Source organism: Panthera onca, chromosome B3 (genome assembly GCF_046562875.1).
Source record: "Panthera onca isolate mPanOnc1 chromosome B3, mPanOnc1 haplotype 2, whole genome shotgun sequence".
In the NCBI taxonomy this organism is placed as follows: Eukaryota; Metazoa; Chordata; class Mammalia; order Carnivora; family Felidae; genus Panthera; species Panthera onca.
In genome coordinates this window covers 58,800,433-58,825,901 of record NC_138344.1, presented here as the reverse complement: position 1 = coordinate 58,825,901, position 25,469 = coordinate 58,800,433, and the positions used below count along the sequence as shown (strand labels likewise).

The 25,469-nt window shown below is 33.4% G+C and overlaps 1 protein-coding gene across 3 annotated transcripts in view; it reads left to right on the top strand.

The window, feature by feature from the left end:
* CTDSPL2 (CTD small phosphatase like 2) overlaps positions 1-25,093 on the top strand; it is an 82,840-nt gene extending 57,747 nt beyond the window's left edge. For all 3 annotated transcript variants that reach the window (XM_060618700.3, XM_060618697.3, XM_060618699.3), the window contains exons 6-13: positions 996-1,074; positions 1,406-1,517; positions 3,677-3,763; positions 14,562-14,624; positions 14,729-14,808; positions 17,786-17,912; positions 19,374-19,469; positions 20,092-25,093. In XM_060618700.3, coding sequence (XP_060474683.1) covers positions 996-1,074; positions 1,406-1,517; positions 3,677-3,763; positions 14,562-14,624; positions 14,729-14,808; positions 17,786-17,912; positions 19,374-19,469; positions 20,092-20,157 — 710 coding nt within the window. In that variant the 3' untranslated portion in view covers positions 20,158-25,093. The remainder of the gene's footprint in view (positions 1-995; positions 1,075-1,405; positions 1,518-3,676; positions 3,764-14,561; positions 14,625-14,728; positions 14,809-17,785; positions 17,913-19,373; positions 19,470-20,091) is intronic.
* The last annotated feature ends 376 nt before the right edge of the window (positions 25,094-25,469 follow it).

Below are 25,469 nucleotides of genomic sequence, written 5' to 3'. Positions count from 1 at the left end.
ATACCATTTTGGGAGGACACAAACATTCAGTCTGTAGCATCCAACTTAAGCTTTTGTCTAAAACATTACCTCTGACTAATAATATTATCTTTTGTCTTCTTGAATTTAAGTTGTAATTATCGTCTTAGAAAATTCCCAGCAAGGTTTTTTATTTATTTACGTAATCTCTACACCCATTGTGGATCTCAAGCTCAAGACCCTGAGATCAAGAGTCCTACATTCTTCTGACTTAGCAAGCTAGGTGCCCCTTCCAGCATAATTTCTAAAGCTCTGTCAGTTGATAGAATTTTAGCTTAAACATATACTGGACCATGTGTCATGGCATATAGAATTGCTTCATGATTATTTTTAGGTTGCTTGTAAATTAGAAGTAAAATAAAGCCTCCCCTGAAACAGTGGTTTCTAAATAGAACAGCATTTCTTAACTTTTAAAAGATTTTAGATAGCCTTGAGGTTCCTGGGAAAATGTACATACAACATAAGTGCACAAGGGGGGTTCATGAACCTCTTAAAGAATGTTCATAGATCTCAGGTTAAAAACTACCTTTGGGTGTATTGTCACACATATATATTGACTTCCTATGTATGTACAAGGTACTTTGAAAAATGTTACTGCTGCAAGAGGCAGCATGAAGTTTTTATGGTTACACATATAGACGCCATTCAGTTAGAAATTGAAGTTTGGTGGAGTATATTTTTCTAGCAATAAGTAGTAAATTTTTTCTTTGCTATTAGGGATTTTAATTCTACTAGCCATGATCTAGCTTGCCATTTTATCTGTAATGGCAGTTTTTTCCTTTGCTTCTGGAGTTAAGAAATTTGTGTTAAGAAATATGTGTTAAGAAATTTGCTTTGAAATACTGTTTACAAGTTATTTCTGTCATATCTTTAACCTAAAATACAGAAGGGGTCAGGAAAATCTTATATAAAATCAGTAAAAATGTATACTCATAGTGAGTTAAAACTAACATATTGTTTTTCCTTTTATTAAATAGCACCAGTAACTCCAGATAGTGGTTATTCGTCAGCTCATGCAGAGGCCACCTATGAAGAAGACTGGGAAGTATTTGACCCGTGAGTTTTTTGTGGTTTTTTTTTGTCTTTTATTTTCCTTTCGCTCTTGGGGCAGAATGAAAGTGTGTGTGTGGAAGGATGGCTCAATGGTATATTGCAAAGAACATGTGACCCTTAGGTATTAATAATTTTACTGGGTTACTGAAGTACTAATTTATATATTTTCAGTTTTATTTATGTTTCATAGGTTTGGTTTACTAGGTTAAATGGATATTATTTAATTGAAGATTTATTTTAAAAAGATTTAAATATGAGCTGAATTTAGTAATATGTTTAATATTATTTATAAAAAATAGAAATGTTGAGATTTTTAAAAAAATTTGATCTATAGGTATTATTTCATCAAACATGTTCCACCACTGACAGAAGAACAGCTAAATAGGAAACCTGCTCTTCCATTGAAAACAAGAAGCACACCAGAATTCTCCCTAGTTTTAGACCTGGTAAGTATATTATCTATAGAGGTAGGGAAAGTAAGTTAAATTTATTTTTTAAAATACTAGCTGAAAATAACTAAAAGGATACAATTGAATGAATAGGCTTACACATTTACTAAACATGTCCAAGATGTTCTGAAATGTTTTTATTTGAAGTATAGTATAATGCCAGGATCCACATTTGGTTGGTATCAGGTACTCTTTGAAAATAAGTTAGGCTTTCATTTTTGTATTTAAATTGGTTCTTTCCCCCATATTTCTGGAACCCTTGTGATTTTTTTTGAAAAATTTCCCAATAAATTATTATTTGATTTCATGCTTAATGAAATATAATTTGATTTCACCTTTTTTTTGGGGGGGGGAAGGGGGTCGTGGTTAGGATTATGTTTCCCTGAAGGACCAAATATTATCTGTGTCCCAATGAGTTAACTTTATGCAAGATTATAGTTCTTTTCCTGTTCTTATTTTTGTGTATTGTCTAATATCAATAACTTTATTAATAGACTCCCCAAAGCATGAGCTCTGAATGCTAATAAAACCTTTGATATGTTTTCTTGGTATGTTAAAAATTTATGTTTTAGGATACCAAAAGAGCTTTGAAAAATGAACATCTACCTCTTACATAATACTGGAAACAATTTATTATTTAGCCTTTGTTACTGGTATCCTATAATTGGAGATGTGGTTTACTTCTCATAAAATTTTTTTCTTGAGGAAAATATCATTATTTTAAATCTTAACTAGGATGTATAGTTCTTTTTTGAGAACTTAGCCTTTGCCTAGCCAAAGAGGTGTAAGAGAGGTATTCAGAGGTCCTAAGTATTAAGGTATTTATTAGAAGATAAGTATAAAGAGAAAAATTTTGAAACTGATTATGAGTAGTTTAGATGTGATGTGCAAGTTAGTGGAAAAACTGAAAAAAAGATTTTGCTAGATTTTTGTGTTAGGAGTTGATATGGTCATCATAGCAAGTTTGACCATATAATTTTTAATCCAGTTTAAAGGTAAATAGAGAAGGAAAGCTAGGAATTGGCTGAGCATAAATGAATAATTTTATAAAAGTAAATGAAGAATGATAAAAATTTAGATAGTGTGTAAATGAAGTAGTAGAATTAGTTATTCAATTGTAGGAAAGAGGATACTGGTTTTTTTTTTAAGATGATAAGACAGTACCTTGAAATGTGTAGTCTGATATGCTATTAAAAGAAAATGAGGCATATCTAGAGTATTTTTTGCTCTTTGCCTCCCCAGAGTTAACTTTAGGTTAAAAGAAACACTCCAGCTAATAAGATGTGGAATCACAAGGTATGAACATTTGTGTTTCATTTTAATTCATTTTAAATGCATTGAAAAATTTTGGGGGTAGTCACTGGCAGCTTTTTAAAAGAAAGCATTTTGTCATTTAACTACAAATAGACCTCCTATTTGTATTCGGTATTTAAGAAATATGAATATTTGCACATATCTTAGATTGAATGATCCTCACCTTCTTATCCTCTTAATGAGAAAACAGTTTGGTGATCAAAGATGAGAAGTCTTCATTGACTGCTAATTTAGTTAAATCATGTTTATGTCTGAAACGTATTCAACAGATACTAAGACATCCATTTTATAAAATAAAAGTCTTTATAAAAGATTTAAGGATAAGGAGCTATGTGAATAGAATATATGTAATTTTAAAAATAATTAGATTCTAAACTTTCATTTGTTATTTGTTAAATAAAAGGAGTATGGATTATACTTATCAGAAAGTTGGCAAGTGCAGAACTCAGAGCAGTGGTTCTCAAACTTGAGCATTCATTGGAGTCACATAAAGGGTTTATTAAAATATGGATTGCTGAGCTCCTCTCTCCTTCACCCCCTTCTGAAGTTTTTGAATTATCGTAAGTGGAGCTGGAGAATTTGCATTTCTAACTAGTTATTTGCCTTTCTAACCCAGAAGGTGGTGATACTTCTTGCTGGTCAAGGGACCATACGTGAGAACCAGTGGCTTAGAAAATTCTATCCCAAATTGCTGTGCCACACACAGCAATATGATAAATATAAAATCCCACGTATGAATGAGTACTTTAATAAATGTTTTTGGTGATCATGGGTACATAAAATTATCATTTGAAATTTCTTTTAGTATCTTGGTTTATTCAGTATGTGTTTTTTATTTTAAGGATGAAACACTAGTACACTGTAGTCTAAATGAGCTAGAAGATGCAGCACTTACTTTTCCAGTCCTTTTCCAAGATGTCATTTATCAGGTAATTAAAAAAATTTTTTTAACTTCTTTTTTGGCCTGTTAGATAATGTTCTGAACCAAGAAATCTTTTGTAATTTTGTGTGTGTAAAATTTAATGTGTTTTTTTCCTAATGAGTTTCATCAATATATTACTGATTTATTAACACAAAGTAGCATCATGCTAAATAATTACATAAAACATTAAATGTTACCCAAAACGTGAACCTTTTCTTAACCCAGTGATCTCTGCTAGTTTCATAATCTGTTTGCCAGCAGGTGGAGGCAGAAGCACTGACATCATAGATCCCCAGGAAGAACTTGCCAGGTTAACACCTGGTGTTTTGTTTTTATGTGTGTTTTCCCCCAAAATCTAGTTAGTGTAAAGAAAACTCATTCCTTGTTGGTCATTTTTATTTCCTTTTGTAGTAATATGGTCTGTAGATGGCAGTTTGGTATATCTGCTTTATATCAATCACAGAATTCTAGGACATTTCCAGTTACTGCTTTAAAAATCTGGGTAAAAGCATTTCTCCCTCATCTGTGTTGATGGACAGGTAACTGTGCAAAATACAAATATCATTTATCTTTCATTGTGAATTATGTTGTTTGGCCATAGCTTTTACTTTACGTTTGAGATTTTCCTGTCATAAAATTTGAATTAATTAACATATATGAATACACTTTGAAAATTGCAAAGTGCCTTTCTGTGGTGGCGGCTGTTATTTAATTAGCGTTACCTTCATCCATACTAGTTGTTGAAGGATTGGGAAAGGTCAAAAAGTTTGTTCTTTGTCAAGAGGAAGCCAACCCAAGGATTAAATAAAGCCACAGAACATTTGCCATGTGGATGATGAAAAGGTGTTTATGGTTGTTTATGTGCTCTTAATAGGCAGTTAGAATGTGGGTGTAGTTTTCTTAGCACATGATAGTTACTCTCTTTTGGGAATCATAAAATTTCATAATTAAATAGAAGTTTGTGGTTCAGGATTTACTTTACCGACTTCATCTTGTAATGAGTCGTAAGAGGATTTACTTTAGCAGTTATGTCAGTTCTAGTTTAACCTAGTTAGTCATTGTAGGCATGCTAATATCTGAGTACTATATTCATTTCCCTTCTATGGAACCTGATTTTAGTTTTGATTTTTGATCAGAGAGTGAGCAAACTATACATAAATATAAGGGATTTTAAGATTTTTGTATTCGTTTTTAACTGGTTATTATTTGGTTTAAGGTAATCTTTTTTCTTAATAAGACATTTTCTGCCAAATAGGTTGTTCTTGTTTAGTTCATGTTAAGGACAGGAGTCTTCTGGTAAATATAAATAGTATAGCAGTATCTTAATAGGTTTGTCTTTTTAGCTTGATTACCATGTTTTTTTGTTCAAAATTCCATTCAGGCTTTGAATTTGGAAAGGAAAGTTGTCATTTGAAAAATATTAAATCATTATTTTGGGATGACTTCTTAAGCTTTCTGGTTTGAAATTTATTTCTTGCAGATAGTTTTGGTCTGTATGTCATTTTTAATAGTGAAATAAACTTGGAAATTGGAGGAGTTTGATTCTTTCCTTTCATGAGCATTTCTTTTCATTGTGACCATAAGGTTGAATTTTTTTCTTGCTGCTTTCACCATTTCTGCTTTAATTCTCTTCTTTTTAATAAAGTTCTTATTATTTTTATGTGGATCTGGATAGTTGTCTTATTTTGAATAAAAGGCTTCTAGCAGTGCATATGACTAATACTTAGAAAAACTATGTATGTACTGCATCTACCTTTGTGTAATTCAAAGAACTCTTTTTCTTTCATATTCTGAGTTAAATTTTCTGAAACTGAAAAATGATCTAGCTTAAATTAGGAGCAGTGAGCAGGAAGTTTGAATCTTCCAAGTTATAGGGATGATTGCATTTTAATATTATTTATTAGTTACTACATCATAAACAGAGTTTAGTCCCCCTTTAGTAAATTTTTGAGGATGTCCGTAGTTAATATTGGGTACATTCCTTTGGATTTCTGGTTTTGGCATAGCCATTCTGTCTGCTTTTTAAAAAATAACTTTGAAGAAATCTTGGGTTAGGGTTCCCCCAGTTTTCAGACCAGCAAGCTCCCTTTAAACAGGGAATGATGTCTTTTAAACTTTCAGTGGTGTTGTCTCCATCTACTGGCAAAGAAGAAATATACACAAGGGTCTGAGATGATCTAAGAGATTTTGGAGAAACCACATTATTAGGTAAGATGTAACTTACATATTTAACCACTGCAATATAATGTGGCCCACTTAAAGGTTAGAAACCTGTAAAATACTGTATATACTCTTAAAAAATAATTTATTGAAGTGAAATTCACAACATAAACCATTTTTAAATGAACAGTTCCATGGCATTTATCTGTATACTGATGAATATGTCAGTTCCATAGCATTTATGTATAAATTCTTAAAAAATAAAATTGTAATGTTAAGATAGGATCAAATTCTTCACCTGAATCAACGCCAGATAAAGTGTCCTCTTGGGACTTACTTTGCTTTTGGTTTCTTTTTGTGGTAAGTTTGTTATGGTTGGCCTATATCTAATTTTAAATCTACTTTTTTTTTTTCTTTCTTTCAAAACAGTTTAAAGTGTAAATTGTTTTACATATGTTTAATAATCGTCTATATCAGGGGTTGGCAAACTTTTTCCTGTACAGGGCCAGTTTTTAATATTTTAGGTTCTGTAGTCTTTGTTCCAAATATTTTTTTTTGCCATTGTAGCATGAAACTAGTCATAGACAGTAAGAATGTAATCAAATAAACATGGCTTTGTCCCAGTAAAACTTTATTTACAAAAATAAGTGATGTATTTGGCCCATAAGCCATAGTTTGCTGACCCTTGGTCTAATAATTGTGAGAGTATATACAGTAAATTTACATACTCAAATTCTAAGTGGAAGTAAGTAATCAAATGTTCGTCAAAATTCTTGTTAATATATAGAGAAATTTAAAACTAGATCCACTATAATTTGGTTGTGGGCTTTCTTAGTTTTTTTTCAGATGAAAGTTTGAGGGAAATTTAAGGTGACCACTATTCACATTTAAAGACTGCCTGACTCCATGGTATATACTCTCCTTTTGATTGATAAGTAGGACTCAACTTACTTAATGCAAGTCTCAGAATTTTTGAGCAGGTAGATCATTCAAGCCTCAATTTAGTATTTTGAGTGTATTTGAATTCCATTTCTCTGGGAGATTCAAAAAAACTAAAAGATTCAACTCAAAATTTGATACATGTTACTAATACTATTTGGATAGAGAGATTTAGTTTGTGTAGATGGAGAGAAAAAGTCATTCTTTAAAGTGAGTTTTTAAAGTGAGGGTATGGCACTCAAAGAGGCAAAGTGTATGGATTTTTGTTTGGGTCTTTTTTTCCCCCTTTAAATTGGTTGTTTTTCCATGAAGTGTTTTACAGTTAGTTATTGGGAAAACATTATTTATTCTTAGAATTGTACAGATGCATTTGATACCTGGAAAAACAAGTGCATGATCAGTTCCAATCCACATATTTAATTTTTATATTTAGCTTATATTGACACATTGTCAGGAAATCCATCTCGTGGTGTTACTCAGTTAAGAGGTCTCCACTGTATTTAGTTTCTGTTCCTGCAGATCCACCAATTCAAGACTCTAGGTCATCTCACTCCCTCTTCCATCCAGAAGATGACTTCTATCCACAAGCAGGACTGAATCAAAAGACAGATTTTTCACTTAGCTCTTGAGCTGAACCACCTCCTCAATGACCTTCCTCTATCTCCATCAAGAACTGGAGCTCAGTTTTTTGAAGATGTAATAGAGCTACTCAGCCCAAACGTGGCTAATTGAAGACAAAAAGAAGATGCCTCATATGTTTCACCACAGTGCAGCCAAACGTAACTGTGCTGTCCAACTCCTCATTCTGTAAAGTATGGCAGGGGCATCTGATTTTTGACTCTGTTCACCAATAAGACTTTAGCCAGTCAGTGGCTTTCTGAAGATCAGTAAAATCATCAAACTTTGGGTCAGCTGTCCAGAAATCAGATTGTGGTAAGCACTCAAGGAGAGATAGGATCTGTAGGGAGCTACTTGATAAAGGATGCTTTGTTTTATTAGTAGAGGTTGCTTTTATGGGAAAAGTTGGGGGGAGAAGTGGGCGGGAAACCCCACGTTTAGCAAAGCTTAGACTTTTCCCCATCACTATAGTTTGTTTTTTTTCTTGGGAACCTTACAGCCTAGGATAATTTTCATAAGGATCTCAAATATTTTATCCCACAGAACAAGAAAAGTAGAGAGTCAGTGGCTTCTATCTCTTCTGTATAGTCTTTCTTAGAAAAGTCAGCATTATTTTTGCTTTATGGAGAAATAAGCAATCGTGTAAAGGAAGAGTTTTGTAGTAAATACCTAATCAAGTTTTTCTTCCTCTCAAGCTCTGACTTAAATTGACATTAACCAAGAGGCATTTTGTTTCGACCTTCATAAAGCATAATTTTTGTTGTACAAAAGGAGTGTTTATAATATACCTTAAAAAGAACATTTGGGGTTCATGGACACTTAGTATTGAGGATTAAGGTAATATTTTAGCTGGTAGGGAACAATACTGTGATAACTAATTGTAGGTTAATATTAAAAGTAATTTTAAAGTAACTTTCCTATCCTTATTAGTAAGTATAACTAGTCATTGGTCTATTTTTTTTCATTGTAATTATTCATTATTGATTTTTTAGGTTAAAAAAAGAAAGAACAAACCTATAGTTAGCTGCCTCTCAAAGGTGATAAAGTGTATTTCATGGGGACCTCTTTGTATTCTTTGTAAATGTATCTTAAAATTAGAGGCAGTTCCTTAAAAAAGCATGGAAAATTCTTGTTCAACAGCTGAAAATGTGCTGCAAATTTAGGAGACGTGACAGTTAATTACTAAGCATATTAAATCATTTAGGCAGTTTAGAGCTTGTTAATAAAAGCAGCATTTTTTTACTAAAGTGACCTTTTTTTGCTTTTAAAATGATTAAACTTTATTTAAATAAAATCAGCAATAGTTTATATATATAAAACATATATATATGCCAATTTTTATTTGAAAATTATGCTTCATTGCTAACTTACGTATATGGATACCTTAAGTTTCATTTTATCCCATGTAGACTCTACAGGAAAATTCCTTTCCAAATTTATTTCTACTTAGTGTAATGTTTTACAGAAGTTTTTAGTGTGGGGATTTTTTATTTTATTATTTTTTATTTTGATGTTTTAGTATTTACCTATTCATTTTCAGATTGATCTGCCTACAAATACTATCCCCAGCAGCCATCTACCTCTTGTTGGAATTGTGTTAAGCAAAGGATGAGTGTAATGTCACCCGGGGGTTATAAGGTTGAGGTCTCTGCAGGGCCTACCTGAGCAACCCTCTTTCTATGAAGAGGATTTGGGTTTTGTCTCTGTGCTCTAGTATTGATGCTAAGAAGGTGTTAACTAAGTTAAATAGCGAAGCTATCAACTGATGGAACTCCTGATTATCTTCTCTCTCCTAAAAGTGTAGATTGCAGCTGTAGGGCTTTCTTTTTCAGTTAGGTTGCCCAGTTCTGTCCCATAGAATCATACTCATTCCAGCTATTCTCCTTATGACTGATTAATAATAAGGTGGATAAGTAATAGTCGTTGGCATTCTCCATGTGCCAGGCACTGTTCTAGGTGCTTTACATGTATTAACTTAATCTTCACAACAACCCTATGAGGTAGGTACTCTTATTTTACTCATTTTATGTATGAGGAGACTGAGGTGCACAGAAGGGTTAACAAATTGACAGTCACTTGTTATACCTGTGGTATCTATCTACTCATGGTAAGATTTTTCAGTTATATGTAGCATCTCATTCATCACATTCCCCAGGATTATTGGTTTTCTACTGCCTTAAAGTCTTACTTGGGCACCTGTGTGGCTCAGTCAATTAAGCGTCTGATTTTGGCTCAGGCCATGATCTCATGGTTAGTGAATTTGAGCCCCGCATCAGGCTCTGTGCTGGTAGTGCAGTGCCTGCTTAGGGTTCTCTCTCCCTCCCTCTCTTTCTGCCCCTCCCCCACGTGCATGTGGGCTCGCTCGCTCGCTCTCTCTCTGTCTCTCAAAATTTAAAAAAAAAAAAAGTCTTACTGCTGATTAAGTAAATAGCATTTACCAATCATCTTTTTATTTAAAGGGTGCCATACTCTTAAGTGGAGGAGTCCCACAGAATTGACTGTTTTTTTGTGGGGTTTTTTCTGAACCTATATCAATATGTGGCTCCTGGCTGCCTCAGTCAGTAGAGCATGTGACTCTTGATCTTGGGGTCATGAGTTTGAGCTCCATGATGGGCATAGAGATTACTTAAAAAAATTTTTTTTAATAAAAATAAACCTGTATCAGTATAGCAATAAATTCAAAAGATATCATGGAATAACTATTAAAAGATGTTTCTTTTTGAATATGTTAAGGTTATATTATCTGTGCTGAAAACTATTTAGAAATACTTTTTCTTAAAAGATTTACATGTAAGAGTTTTTTGTTTTTGTTTCTTCCTTATTCAGTTGCCCACAAAGTGAAGCTGCTTTGGGGGTTTTCTTTTCCATCTCCTCCTCCTCCTCCATCTCCTCCTCCTCCTCCTCCTCCTCCTCCATCTCCTCCTCCACCTCCATCTCCTCCTCCACCTCCATCTCCTCCTCCACCTCCATCTCCTCCTCCACCTCCATCTCCTCCTCCACCTCCATCTCCTCCTCCACCTCCATCTCCTCCTCCACCTCCATCTCCTCCTCCACCTCCATCTCCTCCTCCACCTCCTCCTCCACCTCCATCTCCTCCCTCCTCCTCCATCTCCTCCTCCTCCTCCATCTCCTCCTCCTCCTCCATCTCCATCTCCTCCTCCTCCTCCACCTCCATCTCCTCCTCCACCTCCATCTCCTCCTCCACCTCCATCTCCTCCTCCTCCTCCTCCTCCTCCTTCTCCTCCTTGTTCTCCTCCTTTTTCTTCTCTTGCTTCTGCTGCTTCATTCATGTTGTTAAAGTTATATATGAAATTTCTTTAAAAAGTGAAATTACGTATGAAATTAGATAAGGTTTGGTAAACAAATAGAGATTATTCAGTATATATAGCTTGACATTGAATATTTGGTCATGAATTTGAATTTAGACAGGCTACCACAAAATATTTATAATCATTTTATAACTAGATTGCTATTTTGGTGACTGCTTTTATTAAATTCAGTTTTATTAACCATTATGGCCTGGTAGGATTATCTACATACACAATTACAGGACATTCTCATTGTCTTAACACTAAAGAAAGTACAGGCCATCAGGTATTTGTTCATCTCAAGGAATCTTGATGTAATGTAATATTTTCTGTTATACACATTACTTTTTCTATATAAAATTTAAACTTTAGTAAAATCAATCTACAAGATCATATAAGATTAGTTCCATTATCACAGTTTTGCAGGTATTTCTGGTAGATTTTATTTTTAAAGTTTTATATAATGAACATATTCATAAATCCCTATCTTTGGGTAGTCAGTGCTCTTTAAGACATGTCTTTGGGTATGGTATTTTTATACAATAATTGTTTCTTTATAGCATTCTGCATTATTTTTAAAGTTTTGACATTTTAAAAATGCATATTGTTTAGTGATGGATTAAAACTATTTGTAGGGTAGATAGAATAATTGCTGTATATTTGGAGGGACATATGTATACCAGACTGAAGTGAAACTTTTAGCCTATTAAATTTGGGAGACTACATGATTTTGAAAAGTTACAGGTTTGAAGAAGGATGGTTGTTGGTGAAATACTAAGTAGGGAAAGAATGTGGAAAAAGGGAAATAGGCAGCTCAGGACAAGAATCTTTGTTATGAGAAAGGAGAAGAAAAATATAATTATGAGCATCTGTGGAATAGATTTTGAAGCATTTTGGAGGCATGCCTCTGTGCATTTGTACATTTCTATATCTCTGTGACCTAACATAATAAGTGATCATAGTCTCTTTGTATTATATATACCTTAACAATTGTTCTGTTTCCTACTAGACAGTACTTAGTGTTTGACTGTTATATATTTATGCTTTAATATATCCATCCAAATGACTTAGACCATGCTGGCCTTGTGTCTCCATTTCTATTTTTCTTTCTGAGATTTTACCTTTGTAGCACATAGCAGAACCTCCACCTCTGCTCACTGTTATTTTGTACCTTTCTATATTCTCTTTCCCACTAACCACATTAATTTCTGTGTATATATTTTAATCCTGAATGACCTTCCTGTTCAAATAGTGAATATGTTTTGGGGATAAGAACTTTTACAGCCAACAATTATTCTATTCTCATGGTAAGGAAATAATTTAGCAATATATTCCCCCATCTTCAGTACTACCTTTTTGCATCCTCTGTAAAGTAATGTCGTTTTAAGATGTATTTTTATATTAAGAATGGTCAAAGTAGTAAGTACAATGTATAATGAAGTTACAGTTTTGATTTAATATGGAAGTCATGTATAAGAAGTTGGAAAGGTCACCTTTGTATAGTGTTCCACTTACTATGCTTGGATAATACCGTTTACATAGAAGTATTCCTCTGAAATGGAAGTGTGTTAGGGTTCAGAGGAAGCAAATCCCAAATTACAGAGGCGTTCCTTAGCTTATAGTGTGGAGCAAGTGATAACAGGGATATTGAGACCAAATGAAATCATTTACATAAATGCAAAAATAACATATTGTTTAATTAAATGTATGTAAACGGTAAACTTTCTTAGCAACAAACAAAAGGCTCTGATGGTTCATAGTTTATCATCCTCCTTGAAATGAGGTAATCGGAAAAGAAGTATTAACTAAATTGATTGTTTTCTTAATCATCACACATCTATTTTGAAAAGACCCATAGTTAATAAAAAATGAGGGGCGCCTGGGTGGCGCAGTCGGTTAAGCGTCCGACTTCAGCCAGGTCACGATCTCGCGGTCTGTGAGTTCGAGCCCCGCGTCAGGCTCTGGGCTGATGGCTCGGAGCCTGGAGCCTGTTTCCGATTCTGTGTATCCCTCTCTCTCTGCCCCTCCCCCGTTCATGCTCTGTCTCTCTCTGTCCCAAAAATTAAAAAAAAAAAAAAAAAAAAGTTGGAAAAAAAAAATAAATAAAAAATGATATTTCTATTTAAGGCAATCCATCAGTTACATGGGTTGGTTACAGGGTATACCAAATGTTTTTAAGATGAAAATGTCAAAATTAATTAGAAGAGCAGCTCTAGTTAAATTTCTTGGGCCTCATTCTAAATGATCGTGATTGGACACTGAGGATTTATTTTTATTTGACTTAGTGGTAGCGGTATATGGCTTACTTTGTTTTTGATTAGCCAAGAAATTGAGATAAAATGCCTAATAGGATTAAAAAGAAGTAAACTTTATCATTCTAGCCTGGAGGTAGGGGTAGAATGATATTATTATCACTCACAATTTGTCTTCTACAAGTGATCAGTTTTTAAGGAAACTCTATAGTTTTCCTTATCTAGTCATATATGCTTGCTTTTCTTTATTTGTTTTGTTTATATTGCTTGGCTTTGAGTGATTTCATTACTCAATGTATTTTTTTTCTCAAGCACTTACTATATATTTAGTATTGTCTTATGCCTTTTGGGCTTTGGAAACTATAAAGATTGGTAGTACATGGTCGCTACCTCCTAGAATCCTTTGCATGATTTCCTTTTTCTGCCCTGAAACATTCCCAGAACTGGATTTTTATCATGAGGGCATTTTTGTGTGGATGTGTGTTTATGACAGAATTAAATTTCATGAAGCCTAGATTTTGAGTTTTTTGCCACTAGTGTTTTGTTTTGTTGTTGTTTGTTTTTAATCTTAATCCAGTGAATCTGGTGCATAGGTGTTCTATATATATTTGTTGTTTGTGGTGTTTGGAGGTAATAATCACCTTTGAGTATAAAGTTTTCTTTTTATAAAGTTTTGTCACAAAATGAAAACAATTTAAAATCTTTTGTATGTCAGTGTTAGTAGTTACTCATGGCTTATAATTCTGTGCTTTTTGAAAATTGGAGTAAGAGCTACATTAAATGTAGGCAAGAAGATAGACACAGAAATAAGGAAATAATGTACATAAGGCAGTTCTTTGGGTACTGTAGTTTTTCCTGATATTGCCAGTCGATTTTGATAACTGGTGTGCCTTATTATATTTTCAATCTCAAGTAACCCAGTAGTGCTAATTTAGATGCCACATCTGAATCAGTAAATGTAGAACAAGATTGAATTCTGAAAAATTCCAGTTATGTAAAACCCACCAATCCAGACATCTCTTTCTTGAACATTATTTACCTAATAGAGATTTAAAATAAAGGTATTCTTAGCAGGTGATTGTTGAGAAGAAATTCTGAGTATAGAGGAAGGTCATTGAGACAGGTCAGCTAGAGGTGGACACACAGCCTGCCTAATAATTGGATGGATGCTACCTGGCTGGAAGATGGAGCAGATTGGTGGATCAAAATCTCAAAGGGAAACCTTTCATTTTTAGTTGAAATGTTTATTAAAATTATATTCCACAAAGAACTATCATATTGTATGCTGCAATTTAACTATTAAGAAGTGACATCACCAATAATTATTGTTACCCTACCAAAAGATTGTTTTAAGTGGTATTTGGTATGTGAAATATATTTGGCTGAGTGGTACTTAGTATACTTTTCTATTACTTTAAAATATGAACTTTTAAATTATATCCAAAGTTAGAACACAACATATCTTATAAATAAGTTGTTTCTATTTTAGAGGTTTATTTACTGAAGCTTATTTTTGTTATTTTTTTAGGTTTACGTGAGATTAAGACCATTCTTCAGGGAATTCCTGGAGCGAATGTCTCAGATGTATGAGGTAAACATGCTTAAGCTAATTACATAAGTATTTTTATTTTATTCAATATAGTACCCATATTTAGATCATGTATAATGATTACTTCTTTTCCCCTGAATTTGTAGATCATTCTTTTTACTGCTTCTAAGAAGGTGTATGCAGACAAGTTACTGAACATACTAGACCCTAAAAAGCAACTGGTCAGGTAAATTTAATTAAGAAATAGTAGAAATGTCTGTCACACTGATCTATGAAATTACTATGATTCTATTTAATTTTCATGGCCATTTTCAGTTGGCTGCAAATACAGAGATTTGTTGTGTTGAATGGTGAAAACGAACTTTTTTAAGCCCCCAAACTCTTTAAGAGTTCCTAATGATATTAACTTCAGACAGACGTTCTTTAAAGGATACAAAGATCAAATGTATTTATTCACTGTTACATCTGTATCCTCACTTCCTTGGGGACTGGGGGGAGATTGGGGGTATGTGGAATTTTTCACTGTGTGCATGATGTTTTCACTTCCTTATGTCTCTGAGATAATGCATGTTATGTCACCTTTTTAATGGCATAGAAAATAAAGGTTAATTTTAACAGAAAGGATAAATTAAACTCTTTTGCTTTTTTCAAGAGCAAATTTCTCTTCCATGGAAAGAAAACATTACATGAATCTAATTGGAAATTGCAGTTGGTTTAGTCACTCAAGTTACCCGATCTGGACTCACTTCCTTGTGTGTGTCCTGAGCCAGCAGATGCAGTGTGTTCCTGGTTAGGTGGGAGTGCCTCGGGTAATCTTAAAACAGTTTGAAAATCAGTTCCATTATTTCTGTCAACAGAAATGAAATACTAAGACTGCCAGCAGTCTTGCTGCATCCTCTAAGATGACAGAGTTAATCTATGTTGTTGTTTTTTTTTAACCGAGAATGCTGAGAGAGATGCCAGAAAAGGTTCATAAAAGCTTTAATAGCCAGGAATTCATTTTCTTGAATACTTTTCCCCATATTTTTTTAGTGGAAAGTCCTAATTTCTACTGTTAATAGTACCTTTGTTATAGAGTGGTTACAACTATGTTAAAAGACTTTTTCTGATGTCCACGTTTAGGGGATTTGCTTTCTTGTAAATAGAACTATGTTTTTTGTTTTTTTTAATCTAAAGGAGCAAAATTTGTCCTTGTTGTCACTTCCCATTTAACTTCCAATATAAGCAAGCATTAGACACACAAATGAAATTTTTTTTTCTCTTCATAAAGGTATAATGCATGCTTATTTTATCTAACTTTAACAAAAGTACACAAATGATTTTGTTTTGATGACTTCATTCATTCTTAAGATTTCTGTTCTCTTTTAGAGCTTTCTTTCATTTTACTAGGGAACAAATCATAGTCATGGAATTATAATGTTACAAATTAACACCCTTCATTTAAACTACATTTATAAACCTACACATTGAGAGTTTAAATTTGTTTTATCTAGTTTTTGTATCTAGTATTTGAATAATTTAAAACAGGAGGAGCTTTTTGAACAGTGTATTGCATTAGAGTGCTATGTTGAAGATAAGGTAGACTCAAATTCCTGTGATCTGATGAGTCTCATGATTCCAAATGCAAATCTGATGACCGGCAAGAGTAGTTCCCTTTCTAAAACTGCAAATGCCTGCTATTGATTCTCAGGCTCCTGAATAACTGGAGGGATTTTAGTGTAATTTGTTTACAGTAATCATTTGTATCCACATACATGTTCATTTGTCTCCTGTCTTGGGTGAGTTTGCTGCTATTGGCAAAGAAACATCAGTAGTGACTTGCGTGTACCTGCTGCACCTGCCTGTCTAGTTTCCTCAAATGTAAATGTTTGTACAGATAAAAATGGAATCTTTTATAGGCCCATCCAGGACTTAAATTCTTTTGTCTGGTCTTACCTTTTCAAAGTAGAACAGTCTTTAAACCATACAGTGGTAGATGATCATTTAATTTAAAGTATTCTTTATAGAAAGGGGGGGAGAGAACTGTTTCTACTACATTTCTTCTGGTTGGAAAACTCTGTCGTCATCACCAGGACTGATGTTTTTAAGGTTGAGTTTTGCTGTTGTTAGAGCTATGGCCAATTTTGTTGGTGGAAAATGCCCTTTTCTTGAAATTCCATAAATAAAAATATAGGTATATATAAGTAGGCCCTAGCTGCTGAAAAATTGTTTAGTGGGATTAAGACACAAGGAAGCCAAACTATCAAATTACTAATGTATGCAAATGGAGTATTTCAGGGTGACCAGTATTAACTATTAGTAATATTCCAAGACTAACATTTTGAGTGCTAAATGAGATTATGTAATTATGACAGTATATAAGTATTATAAGACCTTCAATCGCTTTTAGTGGTACACCATTTTTCAGTTAAGTATCTATCATTGGTGAAACATCAGTTTACATTTGTAATACTTAAATCTGAATTCATCATTTCATTCAATCCTTGTTTTTCAAATATTCATATACACACTCACACTAAATTAAAAGGAAGATGGGTGTTTGGGAGAAGTATGAAGTGATGGAATAAACATTCGTTTTGGCCTCCACAGCTTTTCTCAAAAACTATAAGGGAAACTAAAAACATTTTTGAAAATGCCAACACAGAAACATTCCTTCTTATATTTTCTATTCTGGCATGTACAGGGATAGGGAGGCTGTGTGGTCTTCTGGTTAGAGCAAAGGACTGGGAGCCAGGAGGATCCTGGGTTCCAATGCGGGGCTAACCACTGACTTACTGTGTGACCTTGGGCAAGTCACTTGACCTCCTTGTGCCTCAGTCAACCATCTGGAAAATTGGTTAAAAAGCAGGACCTCGATGACACAACCAGATGCTGCATCTGAACTGAGCTTTCCTGGGTAAATAAATTACAAAAACAATTTACAGAGTTTTTAATCCCTCTTTATAATTTAATATAACATTTTGGGATAAGCCAAAGTTCTTAAAGTCATGGTAATATTTGGTTGTAAGGTTTCAATAATTGCTAACATTTTTTAAAGTAAAACTGTAGCCCAAAGCTTAGGCCCACATTTGTATTTGAATTTCCTTTGTGAGAGAAAATAAGGCTAAAACTGTAAAGCCTGTGGTATGTGTGTATGTTTCAGTATGTGTTATACTTTTTGGAGTTTTTTTTTTAAGTTAATTTCTTTTTATTTTTATATTTAGGCATCGGCTTTTCCGTGAACATTGTGTTTGTGTACAAGGAAATTATATAAAGGACTTAAATATCCTTGGAAGAGATCTTTCAAAGACTATAATAATTGACAACTCACCACAAGCCTTTGCATATCAGGTATGAAGAGAGGGTTGCTAAACAAAATGAGATTGGAAAAAAAAAAAATACAATGAGAACAAATGCTGCCAAACAATGTAATAGGAGAACAGAATTTTCACTGGTGGAATTTCCCTTTTTAGTGTTATCTTTTAGAATTAGAAATGCCAAATTGCTATATTTCTTGTGGACATTTTTCTTTTAAATAAATGAAAACATAGATAAAAATCTGAGTAATAATTCTGGATAAGAAGAGATTATAAGCTGTACATCAGTTAATAGCATTCTTATCAGTTGTTAAATCAGTATGTCAGCACCAAGCCTGATATGGGGATCGTACTCATGAACCATGAAATCATGACCTGAGCCAAAGTTGGAAGTTCAGCTGACTGAGCCACCCAGGTGCCCCTTATTTTTCTTTTTTTTTTTTTTAAATGTTTGTTTATTACTTTTGAGAGCAAGTGTCTGTGCGAAAGCTAGGGAGGGGCAGAGTGAGAGACTCCCAAGCAGGATCCACGCTGTTAGTGCAGAGCCCGATGAGGGGCTTGAACTAACAAACTTTGAGATTATGACCTGAGCCGAAATCAAGAGTTGGAAGCTCAACCAACTGAGCCACCCAGGCACCCAGCAAGATATGTATTACATTATGAATGTGTTCGTGTGATAGGTCTGAGATTTCCTTTACAGTAAATCAGTGCAGAGTAGGGATGGTGGAAATTGGGTTGGGTGTAGAAAGAACAAGTGAAAAGTAAACAGTAAAAAGATGAAAAAAGAAAAATGGGGAAAACTGCATATGGTATTGAAATGTGTTCAATTTAGGTCATTGGTCACATTTTGAAATATATTTTTAAGAATTTCATATTGGTTCCTGGATAAAATAATTTCATTTATCTACCATCTTAAATATAGTATTCTGCATTAATATTAAAGATAACCTAGAGATTATTTACTATAAAACGTGGTTTGCATTCTCGTTTTTAAACTTCTCTTCAGTGAAATACCATTGCATCAATTTGTTACGTTCCTGCCGTTTCAGGTTATCCTGCTATTTGTTGGAAATAGAACAATGAATGTCACACAGTCCCTGTGTAAAAGTATATAGGCTTTCTGATAGTGTTTACATTGGCAACACCCCTCTCACAGTGCCTAGCATAGACTAATAGTAATTATTTTTTTAATCCATAAAGTAATATTTTTAATTATGTAATTGCAAAACTTGTTTCAATGGATTTTTCTTGTTTAGTTTCATATATATTAAGAAGACATTAAGCTGAAAAACCAATTGGGCTTTGATGTATCCCTTAACATCTGTTTCTTGCACTATTGAATTGTCAGAATGTAACAACCATAAACTGATGGCATTCCTTTTCACAGTAACTTCTGCAGATCACTGTGTACTTAAGTATCTGTTATTTCTTTTAAGTTTTTATAAAGTATGCAAAATGTAATAAAAAGGATTTAATTACTTATTTATTATTTTAGCTATCTAATGGAATCCCTATAGAAAGCTGGTTTATGGATAAAAATGACAATGAACTCCTAAAATTGATTCCATTTCTGGAGAAGCTTGTAGAACTGGTAAGTATCTTATTTATCTTGTTGTGTTTTGCACTTGTTGCCTCAACTCTATTGAAGTAAATCTTTTTAATTACTTTACTTTATGTGCACTGACTTTTAAAGTCAACTTGGTATGAGATTAGGGCAAAAAAAATTGAAAAGGATTACAAGCATTTTCTAACCTTGTAAACTATATCAAAATCATGCTTATCAGTATTTAATAATTTGCAGGTTGAATGTTTTTATTTTCACTGGGCTGCTTCTTATGAAGTTACTAACAGTATTAAATTGATTTCACTTTGCTTTCATAGTTCAGGTCTAGAATTAATGCTTGTGCTACTGAAACTTTATTCTGGTGTTATTTTTTCCTAATAAATAAAGTAGAATTCAGTGGCTTAACACTTTTACCAGTCTTTTGGTTTTGCCTCTTAGTGCATAATTGTTCTTTACAGAATTAAAACTTTAATGACAGTTCTTTTAATCTAAATTTAATTCTAAGTTAACTGCTTGTGTGTAGTATCTTTATATTTGGCAAACAAAGTGAAATAAATAGTGGTATATTTTTTCTGCAAAGGAAGAATGTTCACAGTGTTACCGAATCATATTTTTACATGGCTTTTAAAATGTCTTTTTCTCCACACAGAATGAAGATGTTCGACCTCACATCAGAGACAGATTTCGCTTGCATGATTTGCTGCCCCCAGATTAAGTACAAAGACTTGTCAAATCACTGAAGGGGGAGAGAATGCAGGACCCTTTTGGACTAAGACAAAAACATTGCCATTACTGTTGAAATTTTGCATTTTTGTACCCCGTCTTGCTTTTCTTATCTTTGGTGCCCAATAATAATCAAGGGTTACAGAAAGAGACTTTATCTCAGATTGAATACATACAGTAGGTAGGCTAAAACAGAAGAGTCTTTAGAACTAGTGCAACTCTGGTGAAATTTTTTTATGTACAGGACATCTGCAGTTTATAAAGAATTCTGTTTCTGCCACCAGCAGTTTGACCTGTAGTCACACAGGATTTTATGATAATAACAGAGATGAAAATGGACTTTTATTTTCTCTCTGTTTGGTGCTCTAAGTGGGTTTGTAGCCACTTTTCTGTTACTTTAAGATTCTCATTTCAACAGGAATGGCCAGTAAAAGTTGTTTTATTTTTCCTGTTAAGGTTTATAACCTTTTTACATTTTTGACCTGTATTAGATTAGATTTTCATTATGCATTCCTTTTAGTTGAGGCGCTTCCTAGTTTTCTGGAAATAGTCAGTTTTTAGTTTTTTATTATACATTTGAATGGCCGTTTTCCTGCTTTGTCTGCCTGCATATTGTATATTTGTTTAAAAATATTCTCTACTTTTAGTCCATGTAAGTTTCATTTAGAAAGACATGCATTTATATTTTGTTTCTGTAATATTCTGTAGGTGAAATCTTTTAAAAGAAATCAAAGGACTGGGTAGATAAGAATATATGAATGACTAATATTCAAAAGATTTAAACCATTGTGATGGCATGTGTTCCCCAAATGGTAATATCTTGCAATGGCACACGGATTTAACGGATAAAGGTATACCTCAGACTTCACTGTGCTCACCAATCTTTGAGGAGAATGAGTTTGGTCACCTGTTGGGCTTGATTTGGTTACTGCTGCCTTTGGTTTTCTCCAGGAATGAAGTATTCAGCACAGTGACTCAGTATTTTTAGTTATTTTGCATGGGCTGGTAGTACCTCTGTTATGCTCTTGGTTACAATCAATTTAAAACTCTGTGTAACAGTCTTGGTACCTTACAGTAGCTATGCATAATCCTGTGGCACAGTAAACTCCCAAGCCACCAATGCAGTTAATATGCTCTCATAGTGGTTTTCTATGCTATATGAAAATAGTCTTCAAGCCTTGGTTCTCTAATGCAGCTACCACAAGAGGTTGATATTTTTATAGTGGCGTGTAATCTCCTTTTCGGGAGGCTTTTTATGGAAGGTAGAATTTGTAAAAGTTAGTATGCTTTGCCTCTCGACTGCATTAACATGCCACAGGCTCAGACTGTTTTTGTGTAAAGGATGTCAAAGAACGGCACTTTTTCTAAAGAGAAGTTTGATATTTTGTATGCTTGTTAAGAAAGTACAGTATTGGAAATTAAAGGTGGACAACTGATAATTGAGGAGTATGTCACTTAATTTTTTATGTATATTACCTGTTTACTTGTACAACTTATTGTACAAATTACATGCAGCTTCATTTTCAAATGAATCCTTAAAATAAGGAAATCTTTTTAGGAAAACATTTAATTTTTGTATTTTTGATTTTAAAGGCATGAGTTATGTCAATTTTCAGTGTATTAATGAAGATTTTAACTTTTCATCAGGTTGAGTGTTTTCTTACTATATTATCTGTTGTGTATGTAGTTAGCATATTGTGTCACTGAACTGTTTAAAAAATCTAGCATGTAGAGCAAGCCTGTTTTGTGGAAAATCCTTATTCATTAAAAAAAAATAATCATGGCAGATTTTCTGCAAAAAAAAAAAAAAAAGCAAACGCATTTGCAATTCAGAATACTGGTTTATTTTTTTTTTTTTTAATTTGTTTTGGTTTGTTTTTGTTTTAATTTAAAGAAAGGTATTTTGCTTGCAGGAAAAATACTCCAGATTCATTTTAATGAGAATCTTTGAAATGTATTTATCTTTAGGGCATCTGGGCATCTTTATGCTGTTTGTCTTCTGTCTTTCTTGAAATAAAATGTACATACGTTACCTTTACATACGCTCTTGCTCAAAATTGTGAACCTAGTTACATTTCTCCTTGCTCCCCTTTTTATGCTCAAACAGTAAAACCCTAAACCTATACAAGAAGATCTAAGCTTTCAGTGTGCATTATAATTGCTGAAAGCTTTTCTGATTAAGCAAACACAGTCTCAAAGGGCTTTCCCATGATTTAAAGGGAAATGTAAGCACCTGTACTGTTGTGCCTCTGGGCACTTTAAATAAACACCAACTTTTAGTCCTCTTTTATTAATGGTAAACTGTTTTCAGTCCCATGCTAGGAGAGTTCTTTAAGTCAACTGACAAAGGAATCTAGCATAACAAGATTCTGTAAAGGAATAAAGGGAAATTTTATATGACCTGAGAAAATTTTTCGAGACCAATTTATTTTTCTTCATTACTTAATTTGGGTCATTTTAAATTTGTTAATATAAAATTTAAAATAATTTATAAAGAGACAATTATCCCGCTTCCTTCTACTTTAACATGTTTTATCCTCTCATTACCCCTAATTTTCTTTTATCTTTTGGTAAATGTTATCTTAAACACACTTCCATTTAGTTAAGCGGAGGTGTTTATTTTGTGAATTGAGATGTGCCCAGCTCCTTCAATTCACACAGGAAACATGAACTCTTAAAAACTGACTGTAGGAAATGCAGGAGAGTTGCATACCTGATAAGACACAGCAAAAGTGACCTATATACACATTAACATATCTGAAGTACATATTATAATTGTGATATTTCCAGTGATAAATGTCTGGCTTTTAAGACATTCTTTTAAATATTTGTATTATTGTTAGGATGTTTAAATCAGTTGTGTTTTTTAATTCTGTGTAATATATGTAGCCCTAATCAGATTTATATCACCATATTTCTTCTTGAGTCTTAAAGAGTTGATAACAATTTGAAACCATAATTGTTTTATATTAGCTAGTATGTATATTTATTTACCCGATGGCTTTATCTTGTTTCCCAAAATTGGGGGGGAGGGAGCTGTTGAAAGCATTGTAACTTCTATAAATGGCTATTTTCTTGTACCTGTCAGTGAAAATGGATGTGTACATTGTTTTTTTTTATATTTCTCTGGTTTTTCTGGTTTGTTTGGTTGTTGTTGTTGTTGTTGGCTTTTTTTGTTTGTTTGTTTTTTTAAGTGTTAAACATAGAATGGTTTAAAAAAGTTATCTTTGGCCAATGACTTTTTCAGCTAGATAATTACTTTTATTCTGCCTTCTAAAGAAGTTTGTTTTCATTGTTTTGTTCAGTCAACTTGCCTGAAAAAGAGAGACTTCATCTCATCAATGAAGAAAGCATGTCATTATTCCTACAAATCTTTACAGCGAGCACAGAATTCTTCATAAGGATCAGATCTCTTCCACATCTTGTGTCAGTCACATAAAGCTGAAATGTAAAGGACACTGAAGCCTTCATTTAATTGTACTAACACGATGGTGTTATATACCACATCATTAGCTAGTTAAGGTTTTCTGAACTGACTTCTCTTTGTCTTCCTAGGTATTTATTTGTTATCTCTTTTAATCTTGTGTATCTAAATTAACTTAGTTAATAGTTACCCACTGAATAACTATGCCAAGCAACTAGGAAAGAATGTTTATTTTATTTCCCCTTATAGGGGAAGAGTGGACTGGGAACAAAAATGTATGGGCCAAAAGGCCTTAGGTTGTCATTCATTCACTTTCTTATTCCTCTCATGAGCTATATTTGAGTATAGTATTTTTTCAGTGCTGATATGCTTGATTATGTCATTACTTCTCATATCTTCCCAAGTTGAAAGCCTGCTAGGAACCTATATAAAACACATTTAAAATTTTCAGAATAAGAACCACAAAACTCAGTATCTTATATTCAAATGCCACTTAAATTATTATGGGAATCCAAGTCTCACTCACTAGGATACATTTTTATAAAATGTTTCTCTGTATCTTGAATTGAAATTACTTGCTCAGAGGCAAGAGTTCTGGGGTATAATGTGTTTTGAGAAATTTTTAGAAAGGGGAGAAGAGAGCAGCAAGTTTATACTTAGTTACTTTATGGTTTTGATATTAGTATTTTAAAATACATCAGTGTTTCCCAAACCTGACCATTAGAATAGTTGTGAAGAGCTTAAGAAATACAGATTCCAAAAGCCTAACCCCCTGCAAAACTGTCTGGATGGATCTAGAGTGGGGCCTGAGAGTTGTGTGTGTGTGTGTGTGTGTGTGTGTGTGTGTGTGTGTGTGTGTGTGTGTGTTTTAAAGACCTCCAGGTGATTCTAATAGCCAGCTTTGGGAAATCACTGTTTTAAATAATGTGATGGTGTTTGAGAGTAGGCAACTAAAATAAAGTTTACCAGACATCTCTGGTAGTTTTTTTTTAAACCGGGACCAGATTTCACAGAACTTACTCAAGATACATGGAGGAATAATAAAGAAGATTGAGGCTACTGCTCATTATCATTCTTATCTCCTACTTTTTAAGAGTTTGCATTTCTAGCACTTGGAATAGTTGATCATATATACAGCTGAAGGACATCCCTGAATGAGACCATTATATATATTAATTGTAAAATATTTCACTATTTTTTTATTTTATAAATCTTTGTAGAAATAAGCAATTAAATACTACTTTCATCTTTTGAAATGGGATTTTTCAAGGCATTGTCCTTTTGGCATTAAGGTAGGGGGGAGTTAATATTCTCTCTGCCTTTTTCCATGTGAATCAATATAAAAGTCATGGATATTTAAAAATCTCAGTTTAATTTCTACATATTTACTATGCAGTATAGCCGTGAACAAGTAATGTAGACTTAGTTTTCTCATCTTCAAATGCCCTGATCACCCTACCTCACAGGGTTGTTGTGGGGATAAATAAAACTTTTATGGAAGCACTTTTCTTTGACGATATTTTATCAGCCATTAGAAACAATCTAACAGCTTATATTTGTATAGTGCTTTTTTGCTTGCTTGTTGCAATTACGTGATTTTTTCACATTACTTTCCCCTTTGATATCTTCAGGATGTACCTGTAAGGAACACAGAATAGGTTACAGACAGGCAGAATGACAATTTCTGGAACTACTGTGTGCAGAAGTGGAATAAAATGTGAATAAAGGGGCTAGTTTTGAAAAAAGAGATGATGGCAAAGAACCAGATTATGGTGAACCTAAGATGAGGAATTTCTACTTGATGTAGTGGGCAAAATAACATGAACCAACATAACTACAAAATAGCATTCTGGTTCCACCCCGATTTCTGTGATGAGACT